This window comes from Micromys minutus (assembly GCF_963924665.1).
Source record: "Micromys minutus genome assembly, chromosome: 3".
Classification (NCBI taxonomy): domain Eukaryota; kingdom Metazoa; phylum Chordata; class Mammalia; order Rodentia; family Muridae; genus Micromys; species Micromys minutus.
Genome location: NC_137972.1, coordinates 32,737,823 through 32,757,796, shown reverse-complemented (window position 1 = coordinate 32,757,796; position 19,974 = coordinate 32,737,823). Strand labels below are relative to the sequence as shown.

The 19,974-nt window shown below is 43.1% G+C and overlaps 2 protein-coding genes across 3 annotated transcripts in view; one reads left to right on the top strand and one right to left on the bottom strand.

Moving 5' to 3' along the window:
* Positions 1-1,049: 1,049 nt before the first annotated feature.
* Positions 1,050-17,000, bottom strand: EMC3 (ER membrane protein complex subunit 3). The gene is made up of 8 exons (XM_080914596.1): positions 16,707-17,000; positions 8,979-9,036; positions 8,540-8,633; positions 6,904-7,008; positions 6,331-6,412; positions 4,271-4,350; positions 3,501-3,583; positions 1,050-2,194 (listed from the first exon to the last, which is right to left on the bottom strand). Exons 1-8 carry the CDS (start codon positions 16,859-16,861, stop codon positions 2,066-2,068), a joined length of 786 nt encoding a protein of 261 aa, XP_080770722.1. The 5' UTR covers positions 16,862-17,000; the 3' UTR covers positions 1,050-2,065.
* Positions 17,001-19,025: 2,025 nt separating this feature from the next.
* FANCD2 (FA complementation group D2) overlaps positions 19,026-19,974 on the top strand; it is a gene marked incomplete at its 5' end in the record, with an annotated part of 59,594 nt that continues 58,645 nt past the window's right edge. For both annotated transcript variants that reach the window (XM_080914746.1, XM_080914745.1), the window contains one exon: positions 19,026-19,093. In XM_080914746.1, coding sequence (XP_080770872.1) covers positions 19,026-19,093 — 68 coding nt within the window. The remainder of the gene's footprint in view (positions 19,094-19,974) is intronic.

Here is a 19,974-nt window from a genome sequence, read left to right as displayed (position 1 = left end):
GCATCAACTCCTGCTTCCTGACCTGCTTGAGTTCCAGTCCTGACTTCTTTGGTGATGAACAGCAATATGGAAGTGTAAAAGCTGAATAAACCCTTTCCTCCCCAACTTGCTTCTTGGTCATGATGCTTGTGCAGGAATAGAAACCCTGACTATCCCATGAACTTGTCAGTTATCCAGTTGCTTAGTATCCATCACATGTCATTTATTCAGTTGGTAGACAGCTGTGACTATGTCTAAATGCTGCATGTGTCATTTTTCTTCCCCATGTCTCTCCTGATAGGTAGTTACCTCTTTGTCATTCTGCAAAAGCATTCAACCTTCTGAGGACTGCAGACTTTTTCAGAATGGCTGCTCTTCATCATCCCAGAGGCCCAGAAAGGGGAAATGTTTTTTTCAGAGGCAGGCATGGGGACACAGGAAAGGAACGGACCATGACCATGAACTCCACACTGCCCCTCCCACCCTCACCCAGCATTCAACACAGCAGTTACTTACCCCACACCTTCCCCAGCAAGTCCTGTCCCTTAGTCCCTCACCATTATCAGGATCAAGTTTGCTTCTGAGATGGCTCACAAGTCACCCTGCCTTTTGGCCTTCATACTCATAGAGGTTCTATGACCTCAAAATAGATCTCTCTTGGGAATGCAGAGATGGTTCAGTGATTAAAAGCACTGGTTGCTCTTATGGAGGACCTACGTTTGTTTCCCAGCACCCTCACGGTGGATCACAACCAACAATAACTCCAGTTCCAGGGTACTCACCACACTCTCTAGCCTCTGCAGGTGCTGCACACGTGGTGCACAGACCTAGATACAAGCCACTCATACAGAGAAAACAAGCAGCTTTCTCTCACAGGAGTTCTCTGTGTGCATCTGGGGATAATGTACACTGACTGACTACCACTGAGCTACACCCACAGACCACCCGATGAATTCTTTGAGGGCAAAGGCTCATCTCTCTCCCCTGGAGCCCTCCAGCCCTGTTTTAAGACAGACGCTCCCATCGGCAGACAGCTCTCAAAACCCACAGAAGCAACACTTTCACAGGCAAAGAGAAAACAAGGGCTGTTTAATTAAGAGTCAAGAGTTGCTTGTTCTTGGCTACAGTGCTTAACATGCAATCACACCCACCGCTTGGTACAGAAATGGCACCCTGTCACTTCCCTGGTCAGAGGACTCCTGGGCACCTTGATCTACATATCCACCAGAAACTGCCCTCTCACCCCAACAGTAATAAGTTCTCTCCTGCCCAGAGGAACTGGGATGAGGTCATTCATTCAAATGAGTAGCCATTTACAGTACAGCACCATTGACTGGCCAATAGAGTTGATTTTTTTTCTCAAGTTCCAATCAAGAACTTGTATTATGTAACCTGTCTCTGATGATCCCAAAGGCACTTGAGAGTCTGGCCGTGCCTCAGGGTCACCTGTTTTTACTGGACTAATTATGAAGATATGAAAAGTTTGCTGAGTCTGCACTGGCCCTGGGGATCCACTCTACAAAGAGTTGATTTCAGCTATGTTGGGCCACACCAGTTCTCTGCGTCATTTTGTAGGCTCAAGTGAACAGTGCAGGGAGCTCTATGCTGCTCAGCCATAGTTTCTAAATTGTGGTAGAGAAAATGTATATTAAGTGTGTAAAGAGAGTTAAAAAATACAAACAAGAAATTAAAGGTAAAATGCAGGGTGTTTGGATCCTAAGAAAACAGGAGTTTACTGTGGCTGGAAGTCAGACTGACCCAACAGAGTAACTGCTATACCTGACAGCGCTCTCTCCAAGCACACACGGAGTTTTTGCTAAGGGTTGAGATATTCTCAGTAGCATGGGGTCTCCCTTTTCTCTGACATCCTTACTAGAGTCACCAGAAGGAACAATCACAAACTTTAAAACAGCAGTCACCCTTTTCCTCTAGTTTTCAACATAAAGGGAACCCAGCTCAGACCAGAGCGAGCTTTGCTGCACCCGCCAGCCCTGCACCCTCCTTTTCATTCTCAGAGGCTCCAGCTCCACGGAAGTTACAGGGTAAGAGCTACTCCAAGTTCCAAACACAGCTGACCCGCATTCGGTCAGAATATGGACGTCTGCAGTTCCTTTTTGAACATGCCTTCAAAGTGGAGGTCTCTGGCCATGAGTTCTTCTTCCACGTCATCGAGTGCCCACTGGTGATCTGTCAGTTCCAAAGCTTCCCACTCTGTCTGCACAGGAAGAGAACACAAGCTGAGAAGGACGCTTGCCACTGAGCTGACAGCTGAGGACAGCATGGAGTGACCACCTCTCTGACCAGCAGCTGAGCAAGGCTGTTTACGAGCTCATTGGATCTTGTGAAGCAGACAGATGTTCACACACCTCCCAGATATACAAACACTCACAAAGCAATTTTGAAAAGCTCACTAAGGCCAGGCATGCTGGAACATGCCTGTAATCCCAGCACTTGAGAAGCAGAGGCAGGAGACAGCTTCAAAAACCATGAAGAGAGGGCTCAGCAGCTAAGACGTACACACAGATATATACAAAATACTCACATACATAAATAAAAAACACCTCAAATTAAAACAAAACTGTCTAATACAAGGTCACAAAGACATGTTTTAATTTTATGTCCGTGTTTTAGAATGTTGTTTTGTTCTGTTTTTTTGAGGTAATGTCTCATGTAGTACTGGCTGGCTTCAAACTTGGGAGTCCTCAACCCTCAGCCTCTTAACAGCAGGGATTATAGGCACACACCACCACACCTGGCTCATCAAATTATCATTAATAATTATGAGACAGAGTCTTACTATGTAGGTCCGGCTGGTATGGAACCTACTAAGTACATCAGGCTGGCCCTGAATGCACAGACATCTATCTGCCTGTTTCTGCCTCCTGAGTGCTGGGATTAAAGGTGTGCATTGTTAGGCCTGGCTGACTTCTAAGAGATCATTTTATATTTTTGTGAACTAGAAGCTTCCCTTTTATTTTTACCTTTGAATCATGAAAAAAATCAAGTGAGATTTCTCTGTATAAAAATTATACAGAGGGGCTAGAGGGATGGCTCTGGAGTTAAGAGTACTTACTCTCTTGTAGAGGACCTGGGTTCAGTTTCTAGCACCTACATGGCAGCTCACAACCACCTATAACTCAAGTCCCAGGGTATGCAATGCCTCTACAAGCTCCTGCATGCATGGGGTCTACATATATATACATAATTCCAGGCACACAAAGATGCAGATAAAATTAAAATACTATTTTCAAAACTAGAACAAGAGAATGCAGTAATGACACTTATGGGAATATGGTCTCTCAATTGTCATGAGGCATGCACACATAAAATGGGGATGCACTAGACAAAGTGATCATTTATGTCCTGGAGAGGGTGGGGCAGGACAGCATATTTCATCATACTGCTCATTTTGGATTGCACTTGAACATGAACAACAAACCCGAGAGCATGCAACTATTGTTAAGGGAGGACTGGTGTAAGTCTAGATACCCCTGCTGCTCTGAACGGTTGCTGGTCTGTACCTTGAAAGCTTTGTTGGTGTCTGCAGGCATGGCCATTGCTGCTCCTGTCATCTGCTCCTGCATCATTCGTGACTGGTCAGCAGCTGCAGCATAAGACAGGCCCAGTGAGTACCAAGGCTCCACAACTACCCAGCAGCCTTATGGGAGAACACGCATGACTTATAGCTGCTTGGTGGTGGGTCTGAGAATTGGACAACTGACTGGTCTGATCACCCCTGGCATGAGATCCTGGGAAAGTCCAGGAAAATGGGGGTGACTATAGGTGGAACACAGACAAAACTAAAGTGCTCCAAACTTTATTTTAAATGTCAATATGACACTAGACATTAATTACTGAGCAAGGCTATGTGCCCAGGTATTTCACTGTTTCATCCTTTATCTGCTTATAACCCCATAAGGTAACTATTAAGACACTACTGTATAGAAAAGCAATCAGTAGTTAAGAGTATCCAAGGTCCTCACCACTGAACAGGAGTCAAGTTTAGCACTGGTGAGGAATCTGCTCAATAGAGGAACTGATCTATCCAGGTCCTTCCTTAGACTTCAGGTTCACAGGCTTAATGGAATGCTGGGTCCCTACACAAAGGTGTCAGACTCTGAGCAACCAAGTACTGCTCAGTGATTGCTGGGAGAAATGCTCATGTTCAGTCTGAGATTTGCAAATGTTAAGATCGTCCTCAGAAATTCATGGACGAAAGCACTATGTGGGGTCATGCTAACCAAAGACTATCCCACCTTAACAGGAAGCAGCTGCTCACTATGCTTCTTACCATTATCTTGGCCCAGGATTAGAGAGTAAATGCTCCGGAGTCCAAACACATTGAGGAAGTACCAGGATGCAGAACTCACCCTAGCAAAGCAAGAGGAAGAGTGGATTGGGTGATTAGGGAGATGGACTGGATTCACATCTGCACCACTCACAGATGCTCATTGTATGCGAGAATCAAGACACACTGTAGATAGCCAAGGCACAACCACAGAAGAAATGAACACAGTAACACAGTAAGGCTGACTTCTATACACAGCTCAGTGGGTGAGACTGAAAGAGACCGTCTACTCTGAACCCCATTCTCTAGGAGTGTTGGCATGTTTGTGTGTTGCCCACCCAGCAGAGAGGACCAGGCGAGGCTTTTGGGAAACATTTGCAATGCTGAGGGTGATGGCTACCTGCACAAATTTGGAACTCGATCATCTAGGCTTTGTCTCACCACCCACCTTGGGAAGGCATTGTGCCTCCAAGTAATAGAAACCAAAGGGTGAGTGAAGAATGCTATCCACGTGTGAAGAGCGACGCTTGACAGGGTCTGTTCTGGCTACTGCAGTAGACTGTAAGCAGGTCCAGGGTCCCGCAGTGCTGATGATTTGTCCACAGCAGTAGTTTTAGTGTGCATGCTCCACTGGAATGCTGCCTGTTTCCCACTGTCTACCCAGTTGTGGGATGCATATCTGTCCAAATGCTGAGAAAAGATAAGCTTTTCTCTAACCCTGACATCTACGCTTAGTCCAGTGAGCCTGGCAGGCAAAATTTTTACAGAGTCACATAGCTCTCACACAAAGCAAGGTGAGGCATTTTCTTTGCCCCAGGCTCACTCAACCAGAGATGGCTCTGCTCAAACCAGGAGTCCATATTGCCACCAGACCCTCTTGTTCTTGTCTGAGTTTGTTTCAGGCAGTTCTTGAGAAGCCACAGACAGAACCATCTGAAAGTCAATGTTACTATACTTTGGGTACCCAGACTACTGCTTCCCAAGAGGATTTTAAGATACCCATCTTGGTATTCTGCTCTAAGTCATTGGAGTGGAAACAGGTACAAGTACTGGTTAAGGAAAAGCTGTATGCGGATCACCAGTAGTTTCTGCAGACCTCACAGGGTTACTGTGAGGATGAGGGAACACATGGAAAAATACCTAGCATGATGACCAGAACTAAGGAAAATGATAGTACAAACATTTCTATAATTTGGATCTGGAATGTTCTTTTAAAAAGCCTATGTGTTAACAGGACATGGTGGCACATGCCTTTAATTCCATCACTTGGAAGGCAGAGCTGAGGCAGACAGACTGTTGTGATTTCCAGGGCAGCCTGGTCCACATACTGAGTTCCAAGACAGCCAGGACTATGTAGAGAGACCCCATCTCACAAAAAGTAAAGCAAGCAAGCAAACAAACAAGCTCATGTATTAAAGGCCTGGGCCATAGTCTGTGGTACTAGTAGAAGGTGGGAGAGCCTTTGGGAGATGGAAGCCTAGTGGGCAGTTTTAGGTCACTGGCAGGCATGCTCTCGGAGGAGACTTTAGGAGGCTGGACATGTCACCTTTCTCTTTTGTGTTCTGATCCTCAGGTGAGCACTCACTTTCATTATATACCACACTCTGCTGCACCGCTGATCTAAAGCAATGGGCCTACAGGGTCATGACCTGAACCTCCAAAATGCCAAGCCAAAATATACCTACCTCTCTTCTCTACAAGGTGAGGCTCTCAGTGTGTGAGTAACAGAAAGCTAACAGACACAGACTCCATTCTCATAAGCTTCAGGGCATTGCTAAGAAGCTCTGCTTGGCCAGACTACTTAACCTTTCCATTTTCCTGGAGCAGGGGGTGCTCAATACCTTCACTCCTGCATTCCTAAGATCTAAGAAGAGAGGCTGACAAACATTTTGGCAAGACTCCTGTAAAATTGCTTTAGTCTAGCAGTGGCATTTCAAACAGAGCTTCCATTTAAGGAAAAAAAAAAAGGAAGAAAGAAAGGCAAAATTTTTCAAATTGAAACAACCTCATTCTAGTGAAATAAAAACTGTGTGGCCAGTGGTCTCTTTAGACCACACACTCACCAGGACGCGTCCAGTGTGAGCAGCTCTATTCCTTGTTGAAGCATAGGCTTGAAGCGAAGTGTCAGTGGGAATGGGACCTTAGCTGCAGGCAAAGAGAAAATCACCATGTTTTTTGCTTCAAGAAAGTTCCTAGTAGGCACACGAGCCAGCTGAAGTGTGAACACACACATTCTTTCCCAGAGGAGGTGGGAATTCTGTACCGCTGGCTTCTAGAAAATAATTTTCACAAGGGAACTGGTGGCAGCCTCTGGAGAACAGAACAGTCAAAATGTCACTCTGCTCTGATTTTCCTGAGGGATTTCAGTTCTGGATATGGAGAAAGCAGGTAATCAGGATGAACCATGACCTGGCATTTGGGCAAAACATGCCTCAGCTACTTCTTTGTCACCTTTAGTTACAAAGCATTTACACTGAGAATGCTGAATCAGCTTGGAACTCAAGATTTTTGTTCAAAAAATGTTGTTATTTTTCCCAAGAAAACACACTACCAGTGAGGTGATATTTTATTCTCACTAGCACTGGGAAAGGGACATGGGTGAAGGAAGAAGGAGGTCTCTTAGACTTGAAACTTACTTGTGACAAAGCCTGAGAATGTCATGTTGATCCATCCGCCGATAAGAATCATTGGGAGGACATTCGTGACGTTTCCTTTCATCATGTCTGTGAGCATGGTGGGGTCTGAGACAAAGGCAGGAGAAAACATCAGCTTTCCCTTTGTTGGCATAGATTCTCGTAAAGTTAAGTCAGACAGTTGTTTGTTTTTAAGATAGGGTCTTACTGTGTAGCCCACCCGGTCTTGACTAACAGAGGTCTGCCTAACACTGCTTTTTGACTGCAGGGTGAAAGGCTTGTGCCAGCACAGTGGGCCAGGTCAGGTTTACTGTACGGTTCACATGATCTCAGGATGTAAGATGTAGACAGTTCCTCTCCATCAGCTCCCTAAATCCTTTGAGCACATCTCTCTACCTCCCAATCTGTCTTTGAAAATTAATAATTTCATGAAGAAAGGCTGACAATGTAGTTCAGGGGCAGAGCACTGCTTGCCATTCAGGAGGCTATAGAGCTTCCACATTGTCCTTGTACCAATCTCTCAATATATGTATATCTTTTTTAAAGATTAAAAAAATACATGTGGTTATTTGGCCTACATATATCTGTGCATTCGTGACCTTTCAAAAAGGCCAGCAAAGGCATCAGATTCCCTGGAACTGGAGTTATAGACAGTTTAGAGCTATCATGTGAGAATTGGGAACTGAACCTGGATCCTCTGCAAAAACAGCAAGTGCTTTTTAAAGTGCGAGTCACCTCTCCAGCCCCATATCTCTCAATATTTTCATTCTATCATTTCTACCAAAGAGTGCTGCTGCCTACCTTGTAATAGGTAACAGACCAATCTGCTTATTTATGTGTTTCTAAAGAGTCATTCTTTTTTTTGGGAGGAGAGGGGAGTAGAGTGGGGGTGAAGTTTTAAGACATAACAAGGTCTTAACAATTATGGCTTTGGACTCCTTTATTCTTTGATTTAACAGACTAAAAGGACATCTTGCTTTGATTTGCATCCCCTGGACTAGTGAGGTGACTATCTTTTTCATATGTACACTGACATTTTGTTGCTCCTAAGTGTTAACACTAGGATCTTCTGTATGCATCAGAAGGATTGATCCTAGAAGAATGAGACTGGAAAGAGAGAAGGTCAACACAGAACACACTGCTTTGATCCACTTTACAAAGTCACTTTTCACAGAACAGGGATGGCAGGAGTCATACATCAGTTAGGTATAAACTGTATGTTGGTGTAGGCAATCAAGGAACAACTGTTCTTCCTCCAGACACAAGGCATAAGGGACTGTCTTCCAGCAACGATGTAGACTCTGGTAGGAACTGGTCCCAAGTTCCTACAGCACCTAACAAAGACCCTGGCCTCTCCCAACATCATCTTTGTAAGATTCACTTGATAAACTAGAATTTGTGGACTTATTGGAAAAAGAAGGCCCCACTTTCAAGGACTCCTATATTACGGGCTGAGGATGCACCTAAGAGGGAGAGTACTAGCCTAGCATGTATGAGGCCTTGGCTTCCATCCTGGATACTGCAAAAGGCCTCAAAAAAGCAACAGTCTCCCAGACCCCAGAGATAGATGGCTTACAAGTTCTTTACATGACTATCTCCTGTGACTTAATGCTTAATCACCTATGTTGAGTAAACATACCTGTCATAGGGGAAGGTGGCACAACCTTCCTTTTGGTTTTTTTGAAAAATCCATCCTCTGGGTTGTTGAAGTAATATTTTCGTGTTAAGAAAGACTAGAAGAAAAAAGAAAATCTTTTTGAAATAAGAGAGTTGTGACATAGTAAATTGCCAAATGATCCCCCAGGGAACTACTGACTAAAGGCCCTTGGAATACACTTCTACACTCTGAGTTGCCAGTTTCTTTGGCAGCCAATCTGACACTTTAGCTGAGCCACATTTAAAAACAATTTCCTAAGAAGGGTGAGGAGGGCAAGTGACAGCAAACACCACCAGGCTGCAGCTTAATCACTGGACGGCCACCTCCAGATTTTTCTGAAGTCCTCTTGTAACAAACATTTACATTATTACTGCTCTTACAGGTGAATGGTGGAGCTTTTGAATAAAAGATCAGTGAGTACCTGCTTGGGAATGTATTTTCCATTTTCCCTGAGGACTCTGCTTCGAATTAGGACCTGACTGAAAAACACAAGACAAAGAGACGTTAAATGTGAAACAGGAGGAAGACAAGCGTAAAGTAGAAGGCCCATTTGGACTCAAGAGAGGACCTGCTTGGCAATAGCTGGTGTGGAAACTTTCCAAAAACCCTAAAAATCAATGAAACATATTCAACTTGCCACTCAGGTTTTCACAAGGGTAGTCTTCCAGAGTGACTAGGCTCTGAACAAAGAAAGGTCTCCGAGGAAGGCAATCGAGGACACTGCACCTGGCCTTTCTGGACTCAATGTGAGACACAAAGGAGCTCTCCTTGTAAGGAAAGAGTAGCTGGATAGTGCTCTGGAGATCTGGAGGCGGCTTGGGAGGACAGAGAGTGCAAAGGAGGAATGTCTTCATTCCCTCAGAGAAATGAGGACAGGCCTCCAGACGGCTGCTACCTGACAAATAACAGAGACTCCACCAGGACTCAGACCCACTTCCTTCTAACTCTTCAACAGTTACATTATTGGTGATTTTTAGAGCAAATAACATGCAAAAAGAAGTAAAAATCCCATACTTCTTCCTACATTTTCAAAAGTTGTTTACTGGAGGGAGAGGGGAAGAGCTTTTGAGTCAATGGAAATTCTTGGGAAGTCAGAAAACTGTAGGCAGAAATGCATACAAGAAAGCCATGCTCAGCTTTCTCATCCTGCACAGCACAAGCCACATGCTTCAAGCAGTCAGAGCCAGTGGGGTCGGCTGGCCTCCTTCCCCATGCGCTGCTGCTGCTGCTGCTGCTGCATGTGCTCTGCTGCCAGGCTCTGCCGCCAGTTCCTCCCCACCCGCCTCAGTTCCTTCCTTCAACTCATCTTCCACAAAGAACTCTTCCCAAGATCTCCACCTGCTTTTCTCCTCTCAGCCTCGTGATAGTCCACAGCTGTCTGTCTGACTTACACAGGCCTACAGAAGAGATGTGTGATGTGTTCTGTTCCCTGGGAGCTGGCTACAGATACTCCAAGACAGTTCTGCGAAAAGCTAAGTTGAGAGAGAGAGAATTTGGAGGCTTGGGACTGAGGAGATGGCTCATAGTTACACACTCTGACTGCTCTTCCAGAGGACCTGAGTTACAGTCCTAGCACCCACATGGCAGCTCATGACCATCTCTAACTCTAGTTCCTGGGAATCCTATGCTCTTTTATGGACATACAAGCAAGCAAACACCCATACACATAAACTAATAATAAAAATGTTCAAAGAGTTGGAGACGTTTATAATCATTTGTCCTTATTTAGATCTTGTCTCTGCTAGTTTTATACAGTCTCACTATAGAGCCCTGGCTGGACCCGAACTCACAGAAATCTGCTTGCTTCTGCTTTCAGAATACTAGGAGTAAAGATGTATGCCACTGTGCCTGGCCTTCTGTGACTTACAAACTCTGATCTTGGGCAAGTCATGTTAATTCCCTACACTCACAGTCTATGCAAGCACAGATTCAGGCTTTTCCTGAGCACAGATTTCATAAACTTCTAACTGCCAGACATCCAGTTAGTGCCACAAACAATGTTGAAAATGTAAACTTCCCATGGTGTCTAAAGAAAGAAATTCAACAATAAACACAGTGTGATAGCACAGCATTATAATCCCAACCCTGTGGAAGTGGCAGCATCCTTCACTGTATAGCAAGTTTGGGGACAGCTTGAGCTACATGACACATTACCTAAAAAAGAAAATCCTAACTGTGGAACAAATATGAACTTGAACCATCACATTTGAGAGAACTAGGCATTATGGGAGTATGATAGAGGATGCTGTGCCAGAGGAATCTCTACTCAGAATGTAGGATTAAGTAGAAATCTTTTATTGTTTTATTAGACACATATGCATGCTTTGCCTGAATATATATCTGTATACCACCTGTGTGCCTGGTGCCCTTGGAAGCCTGAAGAGGGTGTTGGATCCCCTTGTATGTAAGGTTGTAGTACATGTGCCACCATGTGGGTGCTGGGCATTGATCATCTCAAGAACAACACATGTTCTTAACCACTGAGCCATCTTGCTAGTCCCACAGGAAGGAATCTTAAGGATGAATGGGAATTGTCTAGTCAAAGCACCAAGGGATGTCACAGGGGTGAGCGCTGTAACACAATCAACACTCTGGCTGAGGACAGGCCATACACGAGAAGAAATAAGCAAGAAGAGGTGGGCAAGACCCAGAGTGAGGGCTGGAGAGATGGCTCAGTAGTGAAGAGAACTTTCTGCTCTTGTAGAGGACTTGGATTGGTTGCCAGCACCCACATGTTGGCTTACAACCATTAGTAACTCCAGTTCCAAGTCCTCTTCTGAACTCTGAGGGCACTAGGCACACAGGTGGTACCCATTACACGCATGCAGGCAAAACACTCATACCCATTGAAAACAAACAAAACCAGACTATTCAAGGCAATGTGGACCTCCTATATGAGGCCATGATCTTACAGAAGTAAAATACTGATGGGGTTTAAGCTGATTTATTTAATGTGTGTATGTGTGCATGCATGCCATCTCACATGTGTGGAGGTCAGAGGACAACTGGCAGGAGTCAGGTGTCTCTCTCAGGTCATCCATTTTTTAACCAGAGCCATCTGGCTAGCACTCTCATCTGAAGTGCTCACTGTTGGACTTGACACATCTTGGGTTGGTAGCGTCTATTTTTTCTTTTTGCCTGTTTTGTCACTTGGACTGAAACTCGATTTGTACCTCCCGTGAGTGTAGGGCACAGCACTGGTCAGCCTCTTCACTGCGAGGTAAGTCAGGGCTTTCCCAGACATGCAGATGACAAAACCTCAGCTATGCTCTTTACACTGAAACTACTGAGGAACTCTGTAGAGCCAAGTGAGGTTGGTGATCAATGCAAGGCTGACTTAGCCTGTGTACTCCCAATGCTCATGTTCTCAAGCTGAGATCCATGACTATATTGAGTGTAAGAATTCCACATGAAAACACAAGTTTTGCATCTTAATTTCTATAAGTATCTAAGAGTAAGTCCTTGTACTGGGTAGCCTTGGTAATTTAAAATTAAAAGATAGAAGGATAGGAAAAAAAGCACTATGTATGTATTTCTTTAATTTCATAGGCTGCTTGTCTTAGTTATGGTTTTATCACTGTGAAGAGGCACCATGACCAAGGCTTCTCTCATAAAGGAAAACATTACTTAGGGCTAGTTTAGGGCTTCTGAAGTTTAGTCCATTATCAGCATAACCATGGCAGCGCCAGGCAGACATATGCTGGAGGAGCAAATAGGTCTACATCTTGATCCACAGGCAGCAGAAGGAGACTGTGTGCCACACTGGGTGTAGCTTGAGATTTGGAGACCTTAAAGCCCAACTACCCAGAAACAAACTTCTTCCGACAAGGCCACACCTACACTAACGAAGCTACACCTCCTAATAGTGCCACTCTATGGGCCAAGCATTCACACTTGAGTCTATGGGGGCCACACCTATTGGAACCACCACACTGCTCTTGAGTTTATGATTTTTATGCCTCAGCCTTCTAAATACTGGGATTAAAGACTCATACCATTATATGTAGCAAAACTTAAAAAAAAATAGATGCATTTACCTGTACATAACTTGGGGCACATCTGGAGGTCAGAAGACAGACAGCCTGCAAAAGTTGGTTCTCTCATTCTACTGCATGTATAGGTTCTAGGTACTGAACTCAGTGTTGGGTGGGTACCGGCTGAGCTTGCCATTGCCCACAACTTTACCCAATCCTCAAGAATCTGATTTTTCTTTTTCCCTCTAACAAATCAATATATTCTCTGAGTTTGAGAAATATATACAGGCTCCAGCTATAGGGATATTTCATTTTTGGCTTAACACATTTTACAAAAAAGAGTTACAGTTAATTTTCTTTTCTTTTCCTTTTTTTCTTTTTTTTTAAAGGGAAAGTCTCATTTTATAGTCCTGGTTGGCTTAGAACTCACTATTTAGACTTGGCTAGCTTCAAACTTAAGAGATCCATCTACCTCTGCCTCCCAAGTGCTGGGATTAAAGACATGTGCCACTGTATCAGGCCCACAGATAATTTTGACCCAGTAAAAATTTAATAACCTAAGATAGCAAATTTTCCTTTTTGTGACTATTTGGGCTAATGGCAATTCATGCTGTATCAAAAGAAATGCTTTACAATAAAGAAAAGAATAAATTAATTTATTGTAATTTTATTTTTGTGTATGTCTGTGAATGCATGCTCTGTGTGCCCTTGATATTGGGAATCAGATCCTCTGGAGCTGAGGTTATTGGCAGTTGTGAGCTGCCTAACACAGGTGCTGGGAACTGAACTCAGGTCCTCTGAAAGAGCAATAAGTCCTTTTAACATCAACAACACCAAGAACAGTTTTTGGTGGGGGTAAAGTTGCTCCTTATAGTAGTGACTCTCCACAGGGATACTGCCATCCTCTAGAGGCCTTATGGAAATCTGGGCAACTTTCTGTTTCTTTTGAAACACTCTTTCACTTAGCCCAGGCTGGCCATGAAGTCTTAATTCTCTTGCCTCATCCTCTCAAGTGCTGGGATTATAGGTGTGTACCACTATCCCTGGCTATTTCAAAGTAGAGGGTTAGTGTGAAACTATCTTACTCTATAGTTGACCTCAAACTCATAGTGATCCTACCTAAGCTTTCTGTGTAAGCCACCCTGTTTGGTATATTTGGAACTTTTTTGATTGTCATAATGTGGAGGAGAAATGACATATATATATATATATATATATATATATATATATATTCCTCTGACAAGTTATGGTATAATAGCCTCAATGCTAGTACAGTTATGTAACAAGGAACTGTCCTATGCCCTACACTACTTCCATCTACCTCATTACACTGTTCTACTTATCTAAGGCATGAACCTAACTTCAGTGTGGAAGGAGCACAGACTTTATATTTACTGAGTTTACAAACAAGCAGCACCCAGGGTGGGGGGGAGAAATCAAACCTGGTTCAGTGTAGACTTAGTATATCATTCACAAGACAGTACTGCCTCTGTGACGTCATCTACTTTAGTCCTGTTCTAGTTGTGATTTTATAGCTAGAAGTATGCATATGACATCTTGTAAGATAGCTGTGCACAAATATGCATGTATGAAATGCAAATCATCTTACTACAAATCTCTTTTCTTTATTTTTGATTGTTACAACTCAAACACTGTGTTACCTTTTAAAAGTTCTTGAAAAACAGACAAACAAACAAACAAACAAACAAACCTTCTTGTATATACACTGCACCAGGTGTGAATTCATCTGTAGAATATAAAAAGAGCTGAGGGTCTGATGTCATTTTGAACCATTACTCTAAAACTGTAAGGTGACCCAGGGTAGAAAGCTTCATCATATAGTTACCATCAATCTGGTTTATACATATACAATGTTCTATTGCCCTGATTACTTTGGGAAGGTGGTTTAATTTCTTTGATTTTTCTTTTTAATTATAAAAGTGAGTTTTAAATGACATGTTTCATTGTGAGGATAAAGTGAAAATTATTTTATAGGAATCAAACTGTTGAATGAGGGTGGAGCAATGGCTGAGTACTTGACCTACTTGCTGTTCTTGCAGAGGAACCTAGATCAGTTTGAGCTTCCACATGGCAGCTCACAACTTTATCTGTAACTCCAACTCCAGTGGCTCCAGCACCCTCTTCTGGCCTCCACAGGCCAGAAAGTACACAAAGTACACACATATACAAACATGCAGGCAAACACCCAATCACAATGAACAAAACAAAAACACATCTGTTTTTGGGATAGGGCCTCTCTGCTATGTAGTTCTGGCTGTTCTGGAATTTGTTATGTAGACAGGTTGTCCTGGAACTCACATATCTACCCACTTCTGCTTCCTCAGTACTGGGATTAAAGGCATGCACCACCATGCTAGCAAAAATAGGTATTTTTAAAACTAAGTAAAATTTAAATGACTGAGTTTTCTCCACTCTACATCTTTTTGCAGTTTTCAAGTCTGTACTAAGCTAACTTCCTGGTTTGCTTCAAGGGGCTGTCTCTAGTCAGTTCTAAGATTAATGCCACACAAAAATAATCATAGTGGCCATTGTTGGGAATATAAAGAACCTTGGCTTGGAAACCAAAGAATTTAACTTAAAAGTCCTGTATTGTCATCTTCTATTACTATTATGGAACTCTGTTAAAGTCTATGTTTCTATAAAACGAGGACAGTATGAATCATATGGCATTCCTTTAGGTTTTAAATAAATTAATGAATATAAGTCCTTATCCTTGTACCTGCTTAGAATGTTTCATAAAGCTGTCTCATTACATTATCATCATCATCATTATTATTACTATTAGCAGGAGCATAATAAGGAAAGACAAAAAAAAAAAAAAAAAGGAAAGAACTGAAAATGACAAAGCTCTATATTTTGGGAGACAGGTTCTCAGGTATACCAGCCTGACCTCTGGGCTACAGGTAGCTTGCTTGAGCTTCTGATCTTCTACCTCCAGCTTTGAGTCCTAGGATTACAGGCTTTCACTGCCACATCTGGATTATGCCAGGGTAAGGAACTGAACTCAGGGCTTCAAAGCCAGTTGTACAATGACTGTACCCAACTGAGTTACATCACAATCTCACTGCTGAAGAATTGTTTTTAAGCACTGGAGAGATGGCTTAGCCATTAAGAGCAATGACTGCTTTTCCAGAGGTACTGAGTTCAATACCCAGCAACCACATGGTGGCTCACAACCATCTGTAATGGGATCTGATGCCCTCTTCTGGTGTGTCTGAAGACTACAACAGTGTACTCACATAAACATAAATAAATCTTTAAAAAGTAAAATTTTTAATTTAAGGCAATCTTTTAATCACTATCAAATGGTATTACCTGCCACAAAAAGGAACTTTTAAATACAATAAAATGAGTTTTTTTTCCCCACTGTTCTCTGCAGAAACGCCTGAACCGGACACTCTGTTAAAGTAAGTGATTCCTAGGTGATCTGGACATGTTGAGGCAACAGCAGCACTTTTTCCAGAGTCTCTGAAAATGACTAGAATAAGTGACTGAAAAACTTACTGATTTTAATGTGAAGTGGCATGGGTTCGTACTGCCTAAAGGTCTATCAAAGTTCTGTCTCCATAGAAGAACACTGAAAGAAAGCAAGTGAGGAGAGCACTCCTCCACTTTAGGCAGGTGAAATGATCCGTTACAACTGCTCACGTTTTTGTGGCAGTCTCGAAGCTTTGGAGGCACTTTATACCTCAGCATCTCAGCACACCATTACAGTTGTTTGGTAGAACGTAGATTATAAAATCCACTTGATTGGATGTTAGCAGAACTTAAGGTAATAATGCATCTGGTTCTCAGTATGTACTCTCTTAATAAAGGACTAGAGCAGGGTAGTTCATAGATAACCTCACTGAAGATTGGCCACTAGCCTAACAATAGTCACAACGTTTTCTTAAACTCTTAGTACATGCCAGGCCCTGTGCTAAACGCTTTTAGATATCATCTAATCTAACAGTCACATGCCTGTTCTCTCTATTAGGTAGGTAATGTTATTGTCCCCATTTTACAGACAAAAGGGAAACACAGATAACCTCCAAGGTCAACCTACCGTACCAGTAGGGGCGCGATGAAAACTCAGTTTAAGTGATATAATCCCTACACTTTCTTCACCAAGGTCACCGGGAGTGAGGTCGGCAGGATAGGGTGAGAGTACTGACCTGTCAGACACTTGTTCCTGGGTGAGCTTCTTATCGCTCTGCAGTAGGATTGACACGTAGTGGCGGATCATGCCCACGAAGAAAGTGATGATAACGATGGGCAGGACCACCCAGAGGCGAATGTTGGAGTCAAGCAGCAGCTCAGGCCCCGCCATTTTCGCTGAGAGTTGGCTGAGGGTTGGGAGGAGTTGAGTTCCTCCCGGATTTCGGCTCGGGGCCTTTACCCGCCCCTCAGTCTGACTGGTGTGGAATCTAGGACAGCCTAGTTTTCTACGCGCACTGTTTCCAGCTGGGCCGCCAGGCTACCAACTTCCGGCGCGGAAGAATGATGTCACGAAGGCGTGGCTTCGGCGGCGTCAGAACGTCGTCCGTCAAGCGGGAAAGTCGAAAACGAAGGGAAGCAGCTGGTGGCCCCCAGGTTAGTAGCTTTTTAGGCTTTCCTGGGAGCAAGATGGTTTCTCTCCGGAGTCAGATGGCCCTAACTTGCTTGTAGTATTTCCCTCTGACAATGGCTGTCAGTGATTACATGTTGTAGGTAACGCATAATAAGAAATTTTAAGCCTGTTTTTAGTTTTTGAGGCTTTTTTTTGGTAAGACCTAGTGTATGTATGATTTGACCTCCTGTGTTTATGTGCATCACATGCATATAGGAACCCGAAGGGGCGCAGGATCCTCTAGAACTGGAGTTTCAGGTAGTTTTGAGCCGATTGTTTGAGTGGGAACTGAACCTTCGTCCTCTGCAAGATCAGCAAATGCTCTTAATCCCGGAGCTGTCCTTCCAGCCCTGGACCATTGACTTTTATAGAACCATTACCATAATCTGGAAAGATGGTTCGGAGGTTAAGAGCACTGTCTGCTCTTCCAAAGGCCCTGAGTTCAATTCAGGCAGAGGCAGGTTGATCTCTAAGTTTGAGGTCAGCCAGGTCTTTAGAGTAAGAGAAACCTGTCTCAAAACAAACAAACGAACACAGTAATAGTAATAGCCCATCGTCCTAGCTTCCAGGAGGTAGAGGCAGGAGGACAAGGTAATAGTTGCCATTGGCTAGTATGAGTTCCAGATCAGTCGGCTACACAAGACCTTACAAAAAGCACAGATTCTGGCCTACATGAGGCTCTAAGGACCAAAAATAAATGAACAAAACACAGAGTTCAGATTCTGGAACTTCTTAGAGTTAGAACCTCAGCCCTACCCCTGGTTAGGAGAGCAATAATGCTATCTTCTCAAGTTAGCATGAGGGAAATATGTGGATTATAATTGAAGCATTTAAGACAAGGTTGTTTGTTTATTATTGAGATAGGGCCTCACTGTATATCTGTAGCTGACCTGAAATGTAACTGGTAACTATGTAGAACAGCCAATCCAATTTACATGGTGAAACCCTGTCTTTAAAGTAAATAGGTACTAGAAAAATAGCTCAGTGGTTAAGAACATGTGCTGCTCTGCAGAGAACCCCGGCTTGTCCTCTTGTTTCTAGCACACACATAGTGGCTCACAACCATCTGTAACTTCACTTCTGGGGGTGTCTAATACTCTCTTCTGGCCTATGTGGGCATCAGGTGTGCACATGGTCCACAATCATATTCACAGGGAAATACTCATATATATAAAATTCAGATATTTTAAAAATAGAAGTTACTATCTCTGGCAGGAGAATTCTTGCCTAGCACACACAAGGCTATGGTGTTGAAAAGGAAAACGTGTTTGGGGAAATTGTCCCTGCTTTTTTTCACCACTCCACCTATGAGTAGACTAACTGTGCTCATAAGCTCTCACTGGATCCCTTTGGGCTTTTCTTAGATTGCAGTCACACAAATGTTGTTCAGTACATTTAAGGCCTTGTAAAGCTGTACACTCCTGCAAGCTGGAATGATGTTTGTCTTGTTTGCAATGTTTTAATGTTTGTCTTTTCTGAGAACGATAGTTCTTAGCACCATCCCTGACACAGTACTGAAATAACCAGTTAGAGAGCAGGTGGGTGCACTTTGGTGACAGTCTTGAGTCACAGATGAAGAGCTAAGGACTTTCCTTTAGCAACAGAGAAGTAGATTGGTGGAAGAAGCAACTAGAACAATATAAGTCTTGAAGAGATATTGGCCAGCTGTAGGAGTTGAAATGTGCTCAGCATTTGGGTTTAGGCAGTGTTAATGTGAAGACTCATCCCCTTTGCTTGTAGACAGAATAGTTTTAGAATGACTTCTAGTCTCCGGTTATGCTATTTCTTTGGTGTTTGAGAGAAGCAGTGAATCACTGAGCTAAATTTCCGACTCCTGGATTTTTTTTTCCTAGGAAGTAATATAAGTGCAGAAGACATTGTTCAAATGGTTTCCAAAAGAAGACGGTTAGATTCTGAGGATAAAGAAACTGTGACAGATGATGCCTCCAGTAAGTATCTAACCCTTCATTGTTGTTTGTGAATCACACATGCGTGAGGCAGGAAAAGATCCAAAACTCCTAATTTTCAAGTGCTGACATGTGTTAAGGATTACTGGAGAGAACACAGAGATCCTAGAAAATTAAGAATTGAGTTTCTACCTCAAATGTCACTTAGGGCTTTTGGACAATTTCTGAACTTCACTCTCCACCTTCATGAAAATAATTATTATAGAAACTGGGTGGATGACGCAGAGATAAAGAGTACTTGCTACTCTTGTAGAGGACCCAGGTTTGAGTCCCAGCTCCCACATGGCTCCCCACAATTATCTTTATCTTCAGTTCCAGGGAATTCAGTGCCCTTTTCTGGCCTTAGAGGACACTATACATTCATGTGGTACATTTAGGTTCAGTCATTAAACAATCATACACATAAAATAGAAATCTTTATTAAAATTATACATTATCAATATTATCTAAATCTTAGAACACAAACATAAGAAATCTTCACCCTTTTGAAAAGCAAGTGGTCCTTTAATCCCAGCACTTGGGAAGCAGAAGCAGGAGGATTGCTGAGGGTTTGAGGCCAGCCTGGTGTATATAGTGAGCGCCAGGATAGTCAGGACTACATAGAGAGACCCTGTCTCAAAAACAAAAACTAGGAAAGAAAAAAAAAAGTAGTAACTTGTCTCTTTTTCTTCCTAAAAAATTTACATGTAACTGCTATGGTAGTGATATGTAAAGAAAGTTATATCAAAGCAAGGAAGCCACAAGCAAAGACATAGTGGAAATTCAGTTAACAAACATTCTAAGAGTTCTGAAAAAGGGGCTTCAGAATGGCTCAGCCGGGGAAGCCTGAGGATTTGAGTGTCATCCTCAGAACCACTGCTGAATTTG

Bases quoted from the DNA above. Each gene is read 5' to 3' on its own strand.
- EMC3 (XM_080914596.1), bottom strand. From the start codon at position 16,861: ATGGCGGGGCCTGAGCTGCTGCTTGACTCCAACATTCGCCTCTGGGTG. The intron at 8,634-8,978 runs GTACTCACTGAT...TTTTTCTTCTAG, and splicing joins GAAAATACATTCCCAAGCAG to TCTTTCTTAACACGAAAATA. The intron at 3,584-4,270 runs GTAAGAAGCATA...CTTATGCTGCAG, and splicing joins AATCCTGGGCCAAGATAATG to CTGCTGACCAGTCACGAATG.